Source organism: Ursus americanus, chromosome 22 (assembly GCF_024610735.1).
Source record: "Ursus americanus isolate L20-20 chromosome 22, mUrsAme1.1.p, whole genome shotgun sequence".
Lineage (NCBI taxonomy): Eukaryota > Metazoa > Chordata > Mammalia > Carnivora > Ursidae > Ursus > Ursus americanus.
This window is the reverse complement of record NC_142148.1, coordinates 17,187,891-17,206,162: the sequence shown is the minus strand read 5'-3', so window position 1 is coordinate 17,206,162 and position 18,272 is coordinate 17,187,891. Positions and strand designations below refer to the sequence as shown.

Genomic DNA, 18,272 nt, shown 5'->3' with positions numbered 1-18,272 from the left:
TTGTGATTTTTCCTCCCCGCTCTGGTGACAAGAAGGAGAAAGGGAGAGGTTGAGGCATGGCTTAAAGACGGGACTTGGGATTTGCTGTTGCACACGTAGGTAATCCTGGAAAAGCAGCGTGAGCGAGGTATGCAGAGAATCCTGGAGGAAACACGCAGAGATGCTCCCGGACCAAACCCTAGCATTGACGTGGACTCCGGAGTTTCCATGCTGAGTTTCAACAGTGGCGGCTCCTCGCTGTCTAATAACCTCTTGCCACTGAGCCACCCTTCCTGCCCTGGCTCTGCTTCTCCGATCAGGCACTGACCGTGTCACCACGCCTTGAGAGTCTAGGGCATATTTTCTCTAACCTGTTGGCGTGCGTGTCTAGAGCTCCGGAGAGGTGTCCTAGGGCAGGCTGCAGCCTTCTGCTGTGCTTGCGCTCTAGGGTCCTTTGTCAAGACATCTTTTTCTTCTGCGATTTAATCCAAATGTGGCAGCCACAGTCATTGAAAACCTACAGCCTGCTGGACATCATTCCAATTTTTTTTTTTTTTAAGATTTTAGTTCTAAGTAATCTCTACACCTAACGTGGGGCTCGAAGTTATAACCCCGAGATCAAGTCACACGCTCTACCGACTGAGCCAGCCAGGTGCCTGCATTCCAATTTCTTTATATACCATTCCTTTCACAGTGAGCATAACAACCTATCAGGTGGCCACTATCTGTATCTGCATTTCGGAGGAAGGAAACTGAGGCACAGAGGGGGTCAGCAGCCTGTCCCAGGTGTGCGGCTCCAGAGCACACCCCCCCTGTGTAGCAGCACATCCTTGTACCTGCCGGAGGAGGCCTTGTGCATCTCTGAAACAGCAGAGCCATTCAGGGAAAGGGCTGGCAGCTTCACCTGCAGCCAAACCCAGGGCCACAGCTCCTGGGCTGTGGAAGGAAGCCTGGATCAGATGCCCACCCCTCTGCTGGCGGTCAGATGAGAACGGGTTCCCAGGAAGCAAGGCCCTCAGGTGGCCTGATGAGGCTAATCCAGGGAAGAACTGTGCCCCCAGAGGACAGAGGTTCACTGCAAGGCAGGAAGGTGGGGTCCAAGGCGACAGAGGCAGGGTCTCCACTGCGATTACTATCTAGAGAAGCAGAGTCTGCAGGGACAATGTCCTGCAGAGTCAGTGTGACGATGAATTTAAAGGGTGGTCACGAAGGGTCTGCCACGTAGGTGAGTTGTGTAGAAGTTCCAGTTGTAAAATGGGATTTGGGGAAAGGAGAACTGGGGGACAAGATGAGCAGAGGCTGGCAACTTTTCTCTTTCTCCATAGGGAACGGTGCAGCTGAGGATGTGGGTCTGGACCCCAGGGGGGGCCATCACTCAGGGTCCTTGAACTTGCTTATGTGAAACAAGAGTGCTAGGTGGGATTGCCATGGAAGAGGTTCTGCCTGGAGGTTCTAAGGCCCGTCTGGGTCATGTGGAGCTATGTGCCTCATGTGGCTGACACTGACAGTGCTCTGCCCATTTCTTCCCATCTCTTTATACCATCTTCGTGCCCCTCCACCTTTTGCCTGCATGTGCAGACAACTAACACTTCCTAAGAATTTCCTTCCCAATCCTCCCCCTGCATCCCAGCCCTAATCATGCTGGCAGCTCCTTCCTTGATCGGGAACAAGAGTGATGCATGACCTGCCCTGCAGAGTTCTCCTGCGGACCAGGTGGCAGCCCCCTTTGCTGGACATGGCCTGAAGAGGAAGCACCTTAGCCTCCTCTCCTTCCTTGTCCTGCCCCCACCTCCCTTCCCAGAGTCCCTGGGGAAAACTTCTTTAATCTATCACCTGCACCCAAATCCATACCTCATGGTCTGATTCCAAAGAAATAACTAAAGATGCCCCCACAAAGCCAAAGACAGCATGGCTGGAAGGAAAACTGAAATACAGCCATTGAAAAGTGTTTTCTAGGTAAGTCCTAGAACCAGCAAGTCCTGTCGTCCCATAAATGAGATAACTGCTGTGGTGGAGTTCCATGCAAAATGTAGTGGGAGCCTGGGAGGGAACACCCAAGTCGGCTTGGAGCAGTCAGGGAAAGCTTCCTGGAGGAAGGAGCATGGGAGCTAAGACTTGAAGATGAATACAGCTTGTCTCACAGACATGGAGGGAGCGGCCATGGCAGTAGGAGAAACAGCATGGGCAAGGACAGAGGGTGGGAAAAGTGATGTGTTCTAGGAGCTCCATGTGGTTCTGGAGTCCTGGAGACTCAAGGTAAGAGGCATGCTGGGAGGTAAACTGCATGAAACAGACTTGTCATAACCTTGGGGGGCAGGGCAGGGGAGATGAAATGGAGGATCCCAGGATCATTTCAGGTCTTCGTTCTACTGGATGCAGTTCACTGACATGTGGAACACAGAATGAGAAATCAGTACGGAAGGGGAGACTGGTTCAGTTTGGATGCTCTGAGTTTGAGCTGTCTGTCGGACACCTGGGTGAGTACTGGGTTCTGGGTGCATCCGATGCTGGAACTACAGAATTTACGTGTATTTTTTTATTTTAACTCCTACAGAATCTGGAGTGGTCTGACTCCCAGATTCAATGCGCTTGAATGCCACAATACACAATGCCTCTCTGGGAGGCACTGGTGTGGTTCATCACTGGACACCGAAGGTACCATAAAGTGAGAAGAGGGATGGGAGTGTCGAAGGGTCAAACCTGAGTGCGTGTCTGTGTCTAGGGGCACAGCACCCCCTGGAGTTGTGCAATGCCCTTCATTAAAGACCCTGGCAAAGAGGGAGCTCTAGAGGAGGAAATTAAAGATGCAGGAAGGAAGAAAACCGCATCACTGATGGGCGTGGCCCCGTAACAGGTTCCACACTGCCCGTTCCTAAGGAAGCACCCCCCTCCCCACCCCACTCACCGTCCTCCTCTGTTTGCACCACCAGCTCCTCGCTCTCCATCCGGCCCTCGGGGTTGGACAGCAGCAGCCGCAGCCGGATGGTCATGAAGGGGCGCAGGCCCCGCAGGGTGTAGTGGGAAGAGGTCTGAATGACCTCCTCGGCCTCGTACTGCTGCTGGTTGAACACGTACTGGTACTGCACCGTGAGGTTGTAGCTGTGGCAGCGGGTCACCGTGTAGCCGAACGGTTCCCACTGCAGGGTCAGCTGCCGCGCGCGGATGTCTACAATCTCCACGTTCTGCGGGCCGTGCACGGGGTCTGCAAGACACACAAACAAGACACGGGGGCTTTGAGGACTGTCCGGAAGCAGCGGTGGGCGTTCTGCTACAACAGAGGGGACCGGCCCTCCAAACTGAGCTCAGTCTCAGCCTTCATGATTATTGCCACAGAGAATACAATTTAATTAACATTTTTCTGTAAATCAAACTCTTCTTTCTTACTTAAATGCAGGCATCTAAAAGAAAACGTAACTGTATAAAGGGAAACCCCGAATCACTTGCCATACATAAATGTTAACCATTAAAAATATGCAAAATTGTTAAATTCTTAAAGGTTCATCAGGGTACCCCCCAAAAACCACTCTGGATACCACCAACAGCACACACAACACTCCGGGGATATACTAATTTAGACGGTTGCTGGAGTTCTGACCTGCCTTATGTTTAGTCCAGCCACATCCTCTCCCCTTGGGAAATCAGCGCCCTCGCTCTCATTAGCCACGCTGCAAATCCAGCCACAGGCTCAGCACGCAGGGCTCGGTCTCGCCACGTGGTCACAGGCGCCACTGACTACACCTTGCAATTTCCCCTCCTTCCACTGACAACACGACTCATCATTTCCTAGCCTGCAACCATAGCTCTTGACCTTCTTTCTCTCCTTTCCACTTCTTTCCAAACAGACTCCTTCAGAGACATCATGCTAAAAGCAGAATTGGGGGCACCTGGGTGGCTCAAGTCCGTTAAGCAAGCCTGACTCATTATTTTGGCTCAGGTCATGATCTCAGGGTTGTGAGATCGAGACTTGCATCGGACTCCGTGCTCACAGTGGAGTCTGCTTGAAATTCTCTCCCCGCCCCTGTCTTTCCCCCTGCTCACACACCCTTTCTCTAAATAAATAAATAAACAAATCTTTGAAAGCAGATATGGTCATGCCCTCACACTCTATTGCTGTGCCATCCTTCCCCACGTGGCCCCAAACCCCCATATATAACATTGGCTGTCTAATTTTAGTACCAATATTCTGTTTATATTTCATATAAAATAGATGCTTTTTTACAAAACAGATTATAACCAACGAAACACAAAAAAATCCCCACATGTGAAGTCATTCTGTAAAGCTTAGGCATTTCTTATAATAGAAGGGTAACTTCTTTTGTGATCAGCATCCCCTTAAGTTCTTGTGTTGACTATCTTAGCTGGAAGTAACTAAGGACAGGCTAAAGATTATATCAGTATTTTCCCTCCACACTACCCACTGGACTTTACCAGGTTCTGGCATTTCTTTGGGTCTGTCTTTTATTTCATTTATGAAATGGGAGTAACGATAATACTAACCTCACAGGTGGGTCGTGGGGGGCTAAATGAAATGTTTGCAGAGCAGTTAGAATTGTACCTGTAACTTAACAAGCAGTCAGTGTATGGTGGTTTTTCTTTTGCAGTAATAGGAATAGTGACACAAATGATAAGGCTTCGTATGCTGTCTCTACTCTGAAAGTCTTCTAAGTGGCAGTGCTGTGAAGCATCCTTATGCAAAATGATGGATTCTATCTCCCTAAGAGCATTTAGGGGTAAGGCTACCCCCGTGCCAATGTAGCAGTAAGAAAGAGGGCAGGACTTGATGCAAACGGAGTTCCCTGACCTGCCCCTATAGGGAAAAATGTCCTGTAAACTGTGTCAGAGCCCTACCAAGGAACACGCTTCCAAGCAGTCTTCTTTTGAGAAGGATGCCCAGAAATGTCAGGGAGTCTGGCAAACCAGCCCAGATCTGCTCCCGTGCTGCTGGGGACAGCAAGCAGCCTGGCTCTGGATCGACTGAGGAGTTCACGGTCACTTGTACAGCCCAATTATTCATGTTCACAGGTCCTTTGTGTAAAACAGAGCCAGCGTTCCAAAAGCAAATGGGTGACTTTGAAAATGTGACATTGAGCAAGCTGTTGCTGAGGGTCCATTGTGCTGAGCCCACACAGAATAAGGTGAAAAGTGTGGTCCCCATAGTGGGGGGGTTACGATGCGGTGTGGCCGACTGGTTTAACAAGTCCTGATGGCATGAGGACAAATGTACAAGCACAGATGAGCGAGAAGCTGCCTGCCTGGGAAGTCCGCGCATCCCCACCGGCCTCGCCCAGCTGGAGCGTTTCTGCAAAGCCCAGATGCCAGAACTCCCCCAGCCCTGCTCAGGACCTTACGACGCTCCCTCTCCGGGGGTGCCTTCAAAACGGATCCACACCCCAATAAGATAATCACTCCTGGGCTCTCTTGCCTCATCTCCTTAGAAAGTGAGAACAGCAACATGTAAGATCCTTTTAAATCCAAGAGTTGTCCGTTTTGTTAAACATCTTAAGATGGACTACAGCCCATGTTAAATATTTTGGGGGGGGACCTCCAATGTGCCCTTAAAGCACAAATGAAACAACAGAAATAAAACACCGTTGATGGCCAGATGCCATGGTGCTGGGTTCTATCACCTGCATCATGTTGGGACCCTGTGAGGGAGGGACTGACTGCCAGCCCCACTTTACAGATGAATAAACTGAGGCCAGAGAGATCCAGGAACTTGTGTAGAGTAGCAAGACCAGCAAGTGGCAAAGTAGGGCCTGAACTTTGATCTACCTGACTACGCGCCTAATGTGCAAAGAAACCATGCCCGACCGGAGGAGTCTGCAGAGAGAGTCAGGGCAGGTGCTCTGCACGCCAAGAGGGAAGCGGAGCCGGCCTCTCCCAGCCCTGTCTCCTGCGCTCTGCCTGACCCTTCCCCTCCCTGCTGGAGCTGGGCCACACCTTCTCCTGCTTTCACTCGCGGCCCACTTTGTCTCCGCTCTGAAAATGTCCTTGCTGAGTCCCTGGGCAGAGCTCAGTGGCTATTTCTTTCTCCTCTTTTTCACTGTTCCTTTCTATATCCATTTTCCGCAGTCGGCAGCTTTTCAAAAGTTGTTCCTGCCCACTAGAACGTAAGCCCTGCGTGTGAGAGCAGGGGCATTGCCTGCTCCTCCCAGGACCCACGGCCAGCCCAGAGACACACACGGGAGGGCCCCAAGGAGTATCAAGCCAATGGACAGACGCCCCGTTTTGTAGACCTCACCACCATCTGTGAGGAAAGCATCACTAGTGTCGTCCGAGAGAAAGTAGAGCTCTGCGGGCTGTGCCACATGGTGAGCGCACGGCTGAGATTGGAAGTCTGCGAGGGTCCAGTGCCCCTGTGTCTGCCCTGCATTGTGATACCACGGGGCACTGAGACCGAGTCAGCACGAACCTGAGGACACCTGGGAAGGATGCTGCGAGGAGGCTGAGAACTTTCAGGCAGAAATGCTTGACCCTCAGGAGCCAGAGGCCCGGCTGGAGAGGGCAATGCAGGACTCAGTCACACTTGGTGCTCAGTTGACAACTGGCCGGTCTTCCCACCACTAGTCTCGGCTTCTCCAGAATTCTCCGCACAGCTCACCTGGGCACCTGTGCACTCACACACCTTTCTGCTCTTCTTAAAGGAGGGAGCAGGCCAAGGTGCCTTACCCAAGAGGGGAAGGGATGGTGCAAGCCTGCCCCAGAGCAGAGACTCCCTCCCAGAGCGGGAAGGGCAGGGCACTGGGAACATTAGTTTCCTCTGAAGCCCATGCCACTGTTGTCAGGCCACAGGGGACAGCGGAACCTGATGGGGCCAGAGCCAGACTCTGGCACTCACTAGCTGTGTGACCTCGGGCAAGGGCACTTCATCTCTGAGCCTCCATTTCTTTGTCTATAAAGTGGAAATTATTGCACTAATCTCAGAGAGCTGTTAATGAGTATAAAATGAGCTGTGAAGGGAGAGAGAAAATTGCCTCTAACAGCGGGCATTCCTCTTAGATAAAATGGCCTTTTTTGGAGAAATGCCTTAAGAAGTTTATTTGGAGCACAAGCTGCATCCCCAGGGCCTTGGGATCAGTTCTGCTCAGGCTTCAGAGGAAGAGAAAAATGAATCCACTTGTCGGCTGGGATTGAACAGGAGAAGATGGGGGCGAAGCCCGGTGTGACTGTTCTCCATGGGATTCCGAGATCTTCAACAAGGTCCTCAAAATAACACAAAACGGTTTGGACCTCCTGTGGATTCTAGAAAGGGCTGAGATCTGCATGCCTCCCTTGGGCCACTGAAATACCACCTGGGAACACAGGGACTAGAGGCAGAAGGCATTTGGGAAATATGGTCACGTGTGTTACTGATAACCTTGAGGCATGACTTTGGGGGTTTTTCAGAGTGTGAAAATTAAGAAGATCAAGGAAGGCTCAGGTCCTATGCAAAAGGCAAGACGTCCGGTAGAGCTGTGGGTGAGACAGGTGTGGAGGAAACTGTTTGGAAAGTTCTAGAACTCCCACTCCAGAAAGGGAAAGACAGTGGCTACTGATGAGATAGTAACTCTGGGGTAGGCACTTGCATGCTGAATGCAACTCTCTGGCAGAGAAAACCGAGGCCAACGAAGGGACGTGACTGACCCAGAGCCACACAGCCCAGTCGCCAGCTCTGGGCTCCCACGGCACTTAGCACAGGTGTCCAGCCCACTCAGCATTTGTTTCACTTTCTAGGAACAGCTTGTTCATTTATCTGTCACTCCTCCCAGGCTGCCAGGGACCACATTCTGTTTGTCCAGCAAGCCCCAACACATGGTGCAGGGTCTGTCGTGGGGCCAGTTCATGTGTATTAAACCGCGATGAACAGATGGTGACCTGTTCTTGGGAACTGAGCTCAGACCCTTGACTCCACAGTCCCAGTTTCGTCCCCATCACGATGTCATGGAGCCTTCACGGTGAACATATTTATCTTTGCATTCAAGCAAAAAGAATGCCCTGAAATCCACACAATGGAAACGGATTTTCAAAACGTGTGATGGAAGCTTCATGCTTTCAGTCGGACCCCTCCCCCGAAACCTCAGCCTCCAAACCCAGCCTCTGCTCTGGCAATTGTCTGTAGCATGGAGAGTCCCGGGTTTACACGGGGGTCGGTGCAAACAAGTTGGAAACTGCCGGAAAAGCCTGTGTGTGCGGTGGAGACCGGTTTGTTGAATTTACATCCCCCATGTAAGTGTGTCTCAGCCTCAAGCCTGGAGTGGTTTCAGCCACCAGATAAGGCCATGCCCACATGACCTTCTTAAGTAACAGCCTCCAGGCCAATGAGAAGACAAACAGTGGGGAGAGAGCGTGGCCTGTCTGGGAAGCTGCAAAATCTTCCTCTGATGAAAAATCCAAGTGGCTTGGCCTCTGGGTGTTCTTTCTCTCTGCCCTTGGACCTGACAACAGGGGCCCTGTCCTGAGCCCTGTGCATTAAGGAGCCCACACGGGCACTCCTCGGCTTGTGCCCTCCTCCTGCAGCAGGAGTCAGTGGGCCTTGAAAGCATCCATCTGCAGCCCATGCTCCCTATTCTGGACCAGGATCCAAGTACCTGATACCACCAGAATTCCCTGCCCCCGTGCCCCAAACTCATTTCTGGAGCCTGTGTGGACCTCTTCCCTTGGTCTGCCCTTCCTCAGACTATATCCCTGTGTGTGCATCCCTAGGCCCAACGGGTAACCAAAGAATGGCCATTTGGGGGGAGTGGACAGACCTGGACATGAGGACTAAAGTCCCCACACAAGTGTGCATGAGGCTTTTTGTGGGGAGGGGTAGAGTCAGAGGGAAGGGGAACACAAGGTTCTATTTGTTCTTGCCCCAGACGCTATTATGTTTATGCACAGGTTAGGGACAGCTGTGCATGTGGGTCTGTATGTGACTGACTGACTCATGCCTTCAGAAGCCCCCTCACTCCCACAGCTCCCTCTGGAAGGCAGGCTGGTCCTGACCTCCCATCACTTCTCCTCTTTTGCACGTTAGATCTTACTAACATACCATTTCTTCCTGAAGTACCATTTTTCAACCTAATACCTGAGGCCATCCTGCAACCTATATCCTCCCACCTCCAAACTTCCTTCCTCATTTCCCACTCCTCAATCCCACATTGGGAAAGCCAAGTATTGCATCCTGAATCCTCCCATACCTCCCTGCTCTTGCCCATGTTCTTCCTGCTGCTTGGGACACCACTGGCGAATCCCTAGTCAACGGACTCCAGGCCCAGCGCCAATGCCACACTTTCCTTGTAACTTTCTCCAAAAGCCTTCCTTGCCCAGGTGCAATGGCTGCCTCCATCATGTGTTCTTTAGCCCATCAGCACATCTCCTCCATATCCCTTGTCAAACTGCAGGTTAGTCGTTTATAGGCACCGTTCACATTCACCTGCTCCCTTGTGAGCCCTTAGATCTCTTCATTTTCATAACTAGAACACATGGCTGCTTAATAACTAAGTTGAGGAATGAGTGAATATAGAAAGTAGGTGATTGTTGAAGACCAAACCAGAATTAAGCTCCTCCCTGCCACAAGGGAGAAGACGTAAGGGGTGAATCCGGGCTCTCTTTACACTCCAATTGTGAAGGGTAGTTATGTGGTTAAGTCAGAATTTGAGGCTTTTTTGTTCTATGTGGGCCCAGCTTCTATTCCTGCTGTCAAAGGCAACAGCTATAGAATCTCCTAATGACCTTAATCAAGGCAGAACATCTTATTTAAAAAAAGAGCAGCAAAGCAGATTTCCAAATCATGAATTTTCTATTTATTCATCTTTGCATGTGGAGTCGGCTGGAACATATGTACTGTTCAAAGTTGAACCTACATTGAGATAATTTGGGGCATGGGGCTGAAAATGTGGAGGTGGATAGCTTGTATGTAAAATTAATTTTTTATCCATTTGGAGATGCAATTTGAATTCCTTTCAAATTAAATTGCAATGGAGTCCTAGGCAGCTGGAAACATTATTGCCAGTATAATTTGATACTGCAAGAGCAGTAATACGTTGACAGATATTTCGATGTGACCATTAATTTGCAATTTCTGCATGGAAATGATACACGAAGGGATAAAAAGGTAAAAGGAACAAAATTAAAATCCATCTTCCTTCCAGCATCATCCAAACCCACTCTCGTGCTTACTTTCCACCACCTCCTTTAATTTATTGCAGATGTTTGGGGGACAAGAATTTGTTGACTATTAGAGAAGGACATCTTACAGAAGGAGGCAAGGACAGGAATCCAGAGGCTTCTCTGGAGAATGCTGGTACACTCGCCAGCCAGGGGCACCAGGTCCTACTCATCCTGATAAACAGAGAACTGCGAGGCTGGAACATGTTACCTTGTGAGAAGGTGACTCTGTTGCTACCCTCTTGTAGCAATGAAATAAAGAAGGTAATTTCTGTATGTGCTCACTGGCTCGTTAATTAATGAAAAACTACTCTTGAGCATTGGAGATGCCATGGCATAGTAAAAACAACACTGGCTCTGTGAACACCTGGACCGAAAGCAAGTCACGTGTCCCATCTGCATCTGTGCGGCATTTTCTTCTCCTATGTAGAACATGGGTGGGACTCCTTGCCTTTCAGAGCTCTAAGGGAAACTAAGGAGAGTCTCCACCAAGCTCTTGGGTGGTACTTGACACAGCTGTGCTCCCTCAAATACGGCTCCCACCTCCGGAAGGGAGGCACGCAGAGCCATTAAGACAGAATAGGAGTGGGGCGCCTGCGTGGCTCAGTCTTTTTAAGCATCTGCCTTCAGCTCAGGTCATGATCTCAGGGTCCTGGGATAGAGCCCTGTGTGGGGCTCCCTGCTCAGCGGGGAGCCTGCTTCTCCCTCTCCTTCTGCCTGCCACTCTGCCTACTTGTGATCCCTCTCTCTCTCTGTGTCAAGTAAATAAACAACATCTTAAAAAACAAAAAAAGAAAGAACAGAATAGAAAAGAAAAGAGAAGAAAAGAAAAGAGGAGTCCTGTAGGTTACTGGCCTCGTTCTCGATCTCGCTGGTTGTTGGGCTCATGCTTCTAACCAGCTATGGTTAGGAGCTGGCAAACTTCCGTTAATGCGCCTTCGGACACGGCTCTATCTATTCCTTATTTCTACAGACACATCTCGAACCTCTGAGATGGGACAGGCATCGGGGTGCCTGTGAGTAAGAGAGGCACTTCCTTGCCTTCAGGAGTGAGACTCACGCTCTGGAAGGGGATGCAGACCCAAGAAGTGTGACGAATGGAACGATGCAGCCCGAAGCGCCTTTCTGCAGACGAAGTGCTGGGCTTCCGGGCAGCAGAGGGCAGAAAGACAGAGCCCAGTGCTGGAGACTCATCTGAGCCCACTGAATCATGACTCATGCACAACCCTCACATCCTTTTCCACAGACGCTAGAAGCCACCAAAGAAATTTGAGGTGAGTGAAGGTTAATGATTCCCCCACAACTGCATTATTAGGTTATAATGAAAGCAAGTCTCAGGCCAAATTCTATGACACTGATGACCACTTATTACACAAATGTTTATTAGCAAGCAGACACAGAACAGGTCAAACCATCTATTCTGTAAAGTTCAATGAAGTCCCAGAAATCTGTCCTTGCAGAAGTTGGTAAAGGTTTTTGTTTTCTTTTTTGTAAGGGGCTAGATAGTCAATATTTTAAGCTTTGCAGGTCAGACAGTCTCTGTCGTGACTGTTCATCTCTGCCACTGGAGTGCAAAGGCAGACAGACTCTTTGCTCACAAATGGGTGTGGCTGTTTCAATAAAAGTTTATTTACAAAAACAGGTAGCCAATACCAGAGCTGTCGTTTGCCTACTTCTGTGCCAGGGGCAAACTCAATTGGTTTTGACTCAATTGGTTTTGACTCAGTTGACTCAAATGGTCAATTACCATTACAGGTAATGGTAACACATCAGGAAACCAGGAGTACTCCTTATCCAATGAGTGACCAGGGCTGTTTGGGAATCAATCACCCTAAGTTCAAGGCTAGAAGTCTTACTGGGTTCTTCTTCATTATGCATGTCTGGAAAAAGCTTTAAAAATATTTTGGCCAGCCCACATATTTTGAATACCTTCCATTTCACTAATTAGAGTCCACTCATAATACTTATGATAGTCAACAGGTCCACAATTGCCACAACACCGCAACAACGGATTTCTGACATTTAGTATACTAATTAACAAAATGAGCGTTAGTGATCAAGACTGGGCATCAGAAACACCTGGGCAGAGCAGCATTGTCTCCGGAGCAGGGGCTTCTTGACAGGGATACCAGATTTTCAATGAACCATGTGTTCTTGATTGCAAGGCTGGAAGCACTAGGTTTAACCTATAACTATAGCTAAACCTAGAACTCATCCCTAACGTCCCACTGTTCAGTATTTGAGAGTAAATCACCAACGATGTAACATGCAGTCCAGAAGCCAGGAAGGCTGTCTTGAAAGAGGGGGCCTTGGGCAGATGATGAATAGGATTTAACCAGGTAAAGGTGCAAGGTGTGCGGGAACAGGGGAGGGAGGCTAGGGGGTGGGAAGGTGAAACCCCAGGCAGACGAGGCAGCACACTTTAAGTTCAGGAGCCAAGATCAAAGGAGCAAATAGTTGTGAAGATTCTGACGCAGGAGCAGACAAGCCATGGGAGCAGCAATCCTCCCCCTCCCCCACTCAAGCACCCCCCTACCCAGTGATGAGTTAGGCCAGTCTGGATGTTAAACATTAGAACGGTCCCTCCTACCATTCCTAAGAAGTAAGCGGGAATAACGACGAACGACGAAATCGGCTGTGACGGCGTGATAGGAGTATTCTTTGCCGAAAGTAAAGCACTGGACAGACTCAGTCTTAATAAACATTTCTGAGCTCCCACCACGTGCCAGGTATTGTACAGGATGTAAGAGTGAGCCAAGCATTCAAAAATCCTCCCTGCCCTTACGGGGATTATGTTCTAGCGCAGAGGGGGGATGATATAATATAGGAGATAATCACAAAATTAGAACGTCAGCTGGCAGTAAGCGTGCTAGAGAAAAATCCAGCAGGGGAGGGAGACTGGGGGTGCAGGAAGGCTTGTGCCTAACATCTCACCTTGATTTCAGGTCCTGCTACCGGCTCCCTGATCTCTTCATTGACACTCAAGTTTTCCCAGACACGGTGTACCTCAATATGTCTTGAGCACCTGTGGGGTGGCAGGCCACGCGCTGGGACACAGTGTGAACGAAAACAGATCGGGTCCCTGCCTCTCCTGAGCTTAAACTCGGGAAGGGAGTCAGACTGAAACAACCACAGTGGCAATCGGACGTGCGGGCTGACAAGCTGCACGTTGCAGTATGTGTTTTAAAGGGAACAGAGAAGGGGCGAGCTGGATGAAGATGGCAAGCCAGGACTTTTCCGCACGGCAGTCACGGAAGACAACACTGAGGAGCTGACACTGTGCCTGAAGGTTGTCACTCTTCCCTCCTCTCTCTATTCCTACCTTTCTGCCAGCTTCCACTCATTCCCTGGGCCTCAGTTGTTTTGGGAAAACCTGCTCTCAAATGCTCATCTCACCCACAGCTGGATGAGCTGTGCGGCTTCATGTTCCTACCTTGAAAGGATGCGTGAACTTGGCTAGGATATAAAACAGGGGCAGATGCCCTCAGTTTTACAGCTAAGCAGCTTGGGGTGTGGATGGGGAACCAAGAGGCAGATACAACGTAAGCTCCAGAAGGACCCACCCACTGGGGCCATGGACCTCAGGCCCAGAGTGAGCATAGCACCTGCCACCCAAGGACCCCAGGATGCTTACTGAGCCAGTCTCTTGCTCCAAACACTCCTATACTGTCTTGTGCTGCTGGGGCTAGGATCTCTGCTCCCCCACCTGGCTCCATTGCTCATCCCCGACAATGGGGGACCATAGAGGGACCCTGCAAGGCTGGAGGAGGAAGAGCAGGCTTCCTGTCTCTGGGTGCATCGCTCCAACATTGCTTCTTCACCCCGGGCAAGTTCAGTCTGTCTCAGCAGTTAGATCTGGTCTGCGGTTTCTCCAACACTTCAAGAGCCAGCCTCAGAGACAGCCTGCCAACAAATGCTCTGTCTTCTAGTCTTTTAATTGTTTATGATTCCAGCACATTCTCTTCATTCTCTCCACCCCTTGGCAGCACCTGCTTCCCACGGTGACTACACTGGTGTAATACCTTCACCTTCCCTTTGTATCTTGTCAGTTTCCTAGCCAATTCTTTGTATCTAGTTAAGCAGAAGGTTAAGGTGCCCTTGCTGTTGGGGTAATTTTTCACAGAGTTCCTAACCAGAGAAACACCTAACAGTTTCATTTATTAGCTAGTCCAAACAACCTAATAAGTATTTATATCTTAACAACATAACAGTGGTTTGAGAAAACAGTACACACAAATCAAAAGACAAAATATTGTAATGTCACTGTGTAATAGCCACAGTTACTTACTATGGGGTCGCATGTATCTGCTGAGCACTGAACAAGCCACTCCTATTTCCTGCTCTAGTTGGACTTTTGTGCAATACTTCCTTTTCATCATACCAGCTACTGGAAGGCCAGCATTGCAAAGATACAATGGCATCCATGGAACGTCGTTCAGTCTAATGCTGAAATTGTGGACCACCTCTACTTAGTAGTTTGTACAGTGTTGGACAGAGGACACTGTGTTTCATGATATTTTAAGATTAAAATCTACAATGTCCTCACGTGATACCTCGGCGAGTTCACTGTGGTGTCCTGGGCTGCCTCAGCACGGTTTGAGAAGCATGACAGATAACAATTCCTTACAAGCAATCCTCTCTTAAAATAAGTGTTGTAATTTATCTGCTAACTAGGTCTTGACCAATGCAGGACCCCACAGCAGAGGCTGGGACAGACAGTGGTGCATATAGTGCTAAACTGGGGAGCAGGGGGGTGGGCCGCACCTCCTGCCACAGTGACTGCCCGAGTGCTCAGACGCCAAGAAGAATTAAATGGACACGGGCACAAGATTGCAGCCTGAAAATAAAAGCTTTGGAATGTTTAAAAATTACTTTGGTGGCAGAGGAAATCGGGTTGGAAAGAGAGAAGCAATTTCTAAATTACACGGTTTCAGTTTCCAGAGAGGAAAAGAGTTTCGGGGTGGGAGGGAGGAGAAGGTGAGCCCATAAGGTCCTCTGCGCTTCAGTTCACACTTCATTCATGGCAAGTCTACCTTGTCTATTTATTAAAATAAAAAATAAATAAATAAAATAAGCAAAACAAAAAGAAGCCCAGGAAACTAAAAGGAAAAGCTGGAAAGAGGCTGAAACCTGAACATCTCTGATGGTCAAGAGCCACTGAGCACTGGGCCCAGGTGAGGCATTAAATCTTCTGAACGCCGCACTCCTCCTTGGCAAACAAATGGGCAGTGGAATTAGGGAAGAGTCTTCCCCTTAGCCAATATGCCATCACTGTGATGCTGGTGAAGGGCTGTGACTAAATCAAATTGTTTCTAGAATATGTAAAACAAATAAACAAAAGCAGTATCTCCTGATTGGACTGTTAGTCCCTCTCTCCCAGAACTACTACCTTCTCTTTTTAGTTGGAGAGTTTGGCTTTTTATATTCAGATCTGGGGCTTTTCAAATGCTGAGACTGCTCACAGCTGAGAAGCCCCCACCCCAGGACATTCTTGATCTCCCAAGGAATAGCATTAATCTATAGACACTACTCAGGGCTGCGGGCCTTGAAGAGCCCTGCTGTGTCAGCAGGCCCAGAAATGCCTACCAAGCTTTTTTATGATGTCCAAAGCTTTATTCTTTGAAACGTACAAGAGGAGAATTAAATTGAAGGAAAAATTTCAAACAAAAACCACTGTCAGTTGAAGGAGGCTCATTCTCTGTCGGGTCTCATTTGGGACTCACATAGGCATTGAGAAAGGACAGGTGACAAAGCATACCCGTCTATTCCAGTCACCCTGGGGCAAAGCACCAAGAAGAGAAACCCAGTAGAAGAGGGAGCACAGCGGAACCGTAGCTGGAAGACCCCTTTACCCCTGCCTGCCTGCCTCATTCACTGGTGAGGCACCCTCACTCAGGGTGAAGGCCTCTCAGCAGGGGTGATGGCCTAAAATGCACACTTGGGTGTTCTGGCTGGCCCCTGGACCAGCGGTGGCCCCTGGCCATGACACTGGGAGACAAATCCAACCACAGGCTCTTACAGAGCCAGCAAATGATCACTCTTCGTATCAGAACTGTCTTTCCCCTTGACATTCAACTGTGACTCACCCTTCTAAGGCTGCCCCCTGACACTTGGGAGCTCTCCCTTCTCCAGAGTCACCAGTCACAATCCCCTCCGCACTGTGCATCTCCCCTCCACCTGCAAAGAGTTTTGCTCAAGTGCCTGATGTTTTCACACTTTCTCCCTCCTGACCAACAAAATTTGTTTATGAAATGTGTGACCTTGAATAAGTAATTTTACCCTTTTTGATGGTTTTATAAAACATACAGTAGAGCTCAGCATACTATCTCCTAGGAGTCTTCTGAGCTTGAAGCACGATTATACGTGCTCATATATTAGTGGGGTATGGCTGTGTCACAAATCACCCCCAAGGCCGCTGGTTTACAACAGGCATTTATCCATGAGCTCAGGCATGTGTCTGTCTGATCTAGGCTGGGCTCCGCCAGGCTTGGCTCCTGTGCTGTGCTCAGGTCTGCTTCATATGTGTGTATGGCCGAGCCTAGGCTGAAGGGACAGCAACTGCTCCAGGTCTGTTCTTTCCCTGATGGATGCATCAGTGCCAAGCCAACCTGTGCAGGAGCTCTTGAGACCTCCCTCATGTCACGTCCACTAATACTATGTTGGTCAAAGCAAGTCATGTGGGCAAGCCTGACATCACTGCAGCCACTCTTCCCACAGTAGGAAAGTGGAGGTGGAGGAAGTGAATATGACTGAATGATAACCCAATAGCACAGATCAGTATGAATTTGTGTTTTGATTAACAGGACCAACCAGCACTTCTTACATGGCATAGGCTTGGTCCCCTGATGGGAGGACAGTCTAACTGAGTCAGGTCTCAGGGAAGTCAGAAGGGTAAGAGGGGTAGGCAGCTGTCTGCTCTCCCTGCTTTCGGGACTATTAAGAGCTGTGTCCCTGGGAAACAGGGGGTGGAAGTCTTATAGAAAGGCCTGGGGAAAGCACCCCTATCACTGGAAGTCCTTCTTGATCTCAATATGAACCTTCCGATCCACCCGTTATACTGGGTCAGGTAATTCACTGCTGTCCTCACCTCCCAAATGCTGGCTCAGACTACACCCCTCCATATGCCCTGCTCTCCTATGCCCCAAGCCAAAACTCCTGTGATAGGCAAAACAATGCCCGTCTCCCCAAAGATGTGCATGTTCTAATCCCTGCAAACTGTGAGTACGTTATTTTTCACGGCAAAAGAAACAGTTGCGGATGTGATTAAGGATCTTGAAATTAAGTTCTGCGTTTTCTGAGTGGGCTCCGCGAACTCACAAGGGTCTGCATAAGAGAGAAGCAGGTCAGAGAGGAGGAGAGAGAATGCCATGCTGCTGGCTTTGAAGCTGGAGGAAGGGCTCACAAGCCAAGGAATACAGGCAGCCTCCAGAAATAAGAAAAGCAAGGCGGCAGATTCTCCTATAAGGACTACAGAAGAAACCCAGACCTGCAGACCTATTTTAGACTTCTGACCTCTGGAAAAATACCTTTGTGTTGTTTTAAGCAGTTGATTTTATGCTGATCTGTTACAGCAGAGATAAGAAATGAATTCAACCCTCAAATATCGTTCTGCTTATTTTTGTATTTTTTAATCCACACCCCTGACTCTTAACTGCCCTTCTCCATAGACACACATCTTATGTTCCACATATGTTCTTTAGCTTGAATGAATTCTTACAAAATGCATGTAATGGGATAACATGCACGTGTATTAATCATGTACATCAGACTGTGTTCTATCTCTTTCATCTTCTCACCGCTCAGTACGCTGCTTTTGACATTGGCTCAGGCGGCTGTGTCCTCCCCGCCAACCATTCCATGGGCTGCATCCATCCCCCACAACTGATCCGTCCATTCCTCACTGATAGGCATGCAGTTTGTCTTCAATCTGACAAACCCTATCAGAGCCTGTGCTATAGGAGACCTCCTCACACATATCCCCTTCGAGAATTGTGCAAATTTCTTTGGGGAATACATTCCCAGGAGCAGGAGTACTGACTCACAGATATGTGTAAACTTAATTCAACAAAGTACTCCCATGGCTTCCAGAGTAGCTACAGCAAAATGAGCTGTGGGTACAGGCTCCTATGGACCCACAACCATGGCAACACTTAGCAATATCCAGT

At 49.2% G+C, this 18,272-nt stretch overlaps 1 protein-coding gene across 1 annotated transcript in view; it reads right to left on the bottom strand.

Moving 5' to 3' along the window:
- Positions 1-18,272, bottom strand: part of PTPRT (protein tyrosine phosphatase receptor type T) — a 776,661-nt gene that overhangs the window by 381,866 nt on the left and 376,523 nt on the right. The window contains 1 exon segment of the mRNA XM_087853941.1: positions 2,885-3,181. Within this exon segment, the coding sequence (XP_087710067.1) occupies positions 2,885-3,181 (297 nt within the window).